Source organism: Pan troglodytes, chromosome 7 (genome assembly GCF_028858775.2).
Source record: "Pan troglodytes isolate AG18354 chromosome 7, NHGRI_mPanTro3-v2.0_pri, whole genome shotgun sequence".
Lineage (NCBI taxonomy): Eukaryota > Metazoa > Chordata > Mammalia > Primates > Hominidae > Pan > Pan troglodytes.
Window position 1 is genome coordinate 13,994,982 of NC_072405.2, and position 3,149 is coordinate 13,998,130.

The 3,149-nt window shown below is 43.4% G+C and overlaps 1 protein-coding gene across 2 annotated transcripts; it reads right to left on the reverse strand.

Annotated features, from left to right (window-relative positions):
* Positions 1-448: 448 nt before the first annotated feature.
* On the reverse strand, positions 449-2,921 carry LOC107973256 (neutrophil defensin 1). Of its 2 annotated transcripts, XM_024344988.3 has the most exons (4): positions 2,813-2,921; positions 1,917-1,960; positions 1,260-1,446; positions 449-679 (listed from the first exon to the last, which is right to left on the reverse strand). In XM_024344988.3, the coding sequence occupies exons 2-4, from the start codon at positions 1,923-1,925 to the stop codon at positions 570-572; spliced, it is 306 nt and encodes a 101-aa protein (XP_024200756.1). In that variant the 5' UTR covers positions 1,926-1,960; positions 2,813-2,921; the 3' UTR covers positions 449-569. The 2 variants fall into 2 exon arrangements, with proteins under 2 accessions (XP_024200756.1, XP_024200757.1); XM_024344989.2 differs by lacking the exon at positions 1,917-1,960 and having other exon boundaries at positions 2,813-2,920.
* Between the last annotated feature and the right edge of the window lie 228 nt (positions 2,922-3,149).

Sequence of the window (3,149 nt, forward strand, 5' to 3'; positions counted from 1 at the left end):
TAACAACCCATTTCCCTCTGAATGAAAGTTTTTCCCGTGGATCTCTTGTAACCCTATGTCTTAAAAGGAAAATGTACAATCTGACATTGTTCAATGAAACTCCAATTCTTTAGCACAGAGGATGTTTTTTTTTCCCGGAGAAGTAATGATTTTGTGACTGCATGAAATTTAAGCTGACACCGATTGTTTGCTCAGCACACGGGAGCTCTTTGAGAGTGGATCCAGAGAAAATGAGGCAGGGTGAAAAGGCAGAGCAGTGCGTGGGGAAATCAGTGGTGTCATATGGGCCTTCTTTTCAATTTGGATCTGAAGCCCAAACTCCTGCTTGAAATTCCTAGAATTTGGAATTTTATATTGTTCAAAAATTTGATTTTGCGTTTTGGTACGTGTATCCCAAGTGTCTTGACACAGACACATATCACACATTAAAGAGGTGTAAACACGGAAATGTTGTAACAAGGCATTTATTTGGGATGAGGAAAGGAAATTGAGCAGAAGGTCCAGGAGTAATAGCAATTCCCTGTAGCTCTCAAAGCAAATTTTGAGCTCATTTTTCTTTTTCTGCAAGCTCAGCAGCAGAATGCCCAGAGTCTTCCCTGGTAGATGCAGGTTCCATAGCGACGTTCTCCTGCAAGGCACGCTGGTATTCTGCAATAGCAGGCCACGTTTTTCCTTGAGCCTGGGACAGGGAGAGCATGAGAAATTGAGTATGGGGTTAGCAGTGGGTAAGAAAAAGAATCTTGGGGAAGTCACATGCTAGCTGACAGGTGATGCTGGCTGCATTGCAGCCGGTAGCACGAACAACCTCAGTCAATAGGAATAAACACGCAGAGCAGTGCTTGTCACACAGAATTTGAGACTCATTCTACTTTGCTCTCATTTTTGCATTCCTGCCCCATCACACACACACCTGAACATAACCTCAGGCTTGGCTGCAGTTTTTAAAAGCTCTTCTGTAGATAGAGTAAAATGTTCTCTTTACAATTAAGTCTACTTGTTTAGATCCAGAAATAACTAGTCTGTCTCTTCATATCTTAAACTTAGTGAATTTCACAGACTTTTCTTGGAATCAAGTCTTTGGAGAAATACAATTTCTCAGGTTTATTTGGCTCTCTGTTCAATTTATAGATGAGAAAATCAATGCCCAGAGATTCTAAGTGAAGCCACCTCAGTGACATAGACTGCTGAGACCCAACTCTGGAACCTATGTCCCGTCCTTCCCTCTAGACTTAGCAGCTCTGCATGCCTGCCTCTCTCACCTGGATGCTTTGGAGCCAAGCTTTCGTCCCATGCAAGGGAAACAACCACTTCTGGGTTGTCGGCTGGAATCTGCTCCGGGGCTGCAGCAACCTCATCAGCTCTTGCCTGGAGTGGCTCAGCCTGGGCCTGCAGGGCCACCAGGAGAATGGCAGCAAGGATGGCGAGGGTGCTCATGGCTGGGGTCACCTGGGGGAGGGAGAGCAGGAGCAGCTGTGTGGGGAGGGAGGAGCCAGCCTGGATGTATAGCTCTACTGGGAGAAGGCTCAGAGACAAGAAACCTTCCTCAATCTCAGTGAGAGGAGGTGTGCATTTTATAAGAGAGGCCCATTGGTCTCAAGGTTGCTCGAATGCTCCTCTTCTCCCAGTTTCATGCTAGTATACATCTGTACCTTTAATGGCTGTGCTAGGTTGGAGCTCATAATGACAAGAAAGACCCTCCTATGTTACTCGTGGGTTCACCTGCTTAAATATTATTATTTACTTTTTAACATTCCAAAAGGAATAGAAATTGCACTTTGATTCAACAGGCTCAGGGAACAAATGCTTCTTATTTTCTGAAGATGGGTCCTGCTGCTCTCTGGAGGTCTAGATTCTGGTGTCCTATATGAGTTCCAATGGAATAGAGAGTAATTCACTTCAGGATTCAGGTGACTTACCATCCTCATGAAGAGGTTTTTGAGGTTATGGGGTGAGTAGTCTCCTGTAGGAATCAGGGTGGAGAGGACAATGATTTTATCAGGCTAAAGGTGAAATCAGCTCAGTGACATAGAGTTGTTTAAGTAAAAAAAAGAAAGTTTATTATTTCCACCTCTATTTAGACTTGAGTAACAATTAACAATTGTATATTTATAGTGTACACTACCTCATGATTTTATATATGTATGTATTTAAATCTTTATCTCACACCATGTAGAAACATCAACTCAGAATGAATTGAAAACCTAAATGTAACAACTGAAACCATAAACTACTAGAAGTGTAGAGAAGGATAAAGCTTTTGACATTGATGTAGGTAATGATTTCTTGGCTATGACACCAAAGGCACAGGCAATGAAAGGGAAAATAGACAAGTGTGGCTTCATTTAACGCTAAAGCATCTGCCCAGCAAAGGAAACAATCAACCGAGTGACAAGATAACACAGAAAATGAGAGAAAATATTTGCAAAACCTACGTGGCAAAAGGGGCAAATATCTGAATACATAAGGAATTCAAACAACACAATAGCAAAAATCAAACAACCTATTTGAAAAACAGACCGAGGACCTAAATAGGTTTCTCTCAAAAGAATGTTCCAAAGACCTGTGATAGTCTCTACTGGACATGTCAACTAGGACATGTGACATGTGTGTTTAGAAGGAAACTGCTTGAGTTTCTCTATTAACTTAGATGGAAGCCATTGTCCCCAGCAGTCACCAGAGGTCTGGACAGACGTTCCTAGCAGGGATTCACCCGCTGGGTCCCTCTGGGGCGGCCCCACAGTCAGAGGTCAGATTGGAGGCATAGCTTCAATGATGAAAAGTCAGTGTAAAGTTTAATTTTTGTAGTACTTACAGATCCTCTAGCTAGGCAGGGTGACCAGAGAGGGCAGACAGCAGTCCTCTGTCCCAGGTCTTCTATAGCAAGGAGCAGCCGTGCACAAGTGGACTTCCCCTATTTAAAGGTCTTTTGGGATGAGGTGTCCTAATTTCCGGGGTTACTTTCTGTTGGGTCCATTAAATAATTGTGGTGGCAAGGACAGTTGAGAAATTTGGTGGGAAGGTGAGGTTAAAGTAGAACTCCACAGAGGAACCTCTCATCTACCTTGGTCAGCCCTGGCTAGGCCCAGGCAGCAACCAACTATGGATTCTCAATGGCTCCTAACACAGTTGACTCTGTGATGCATTGGCTG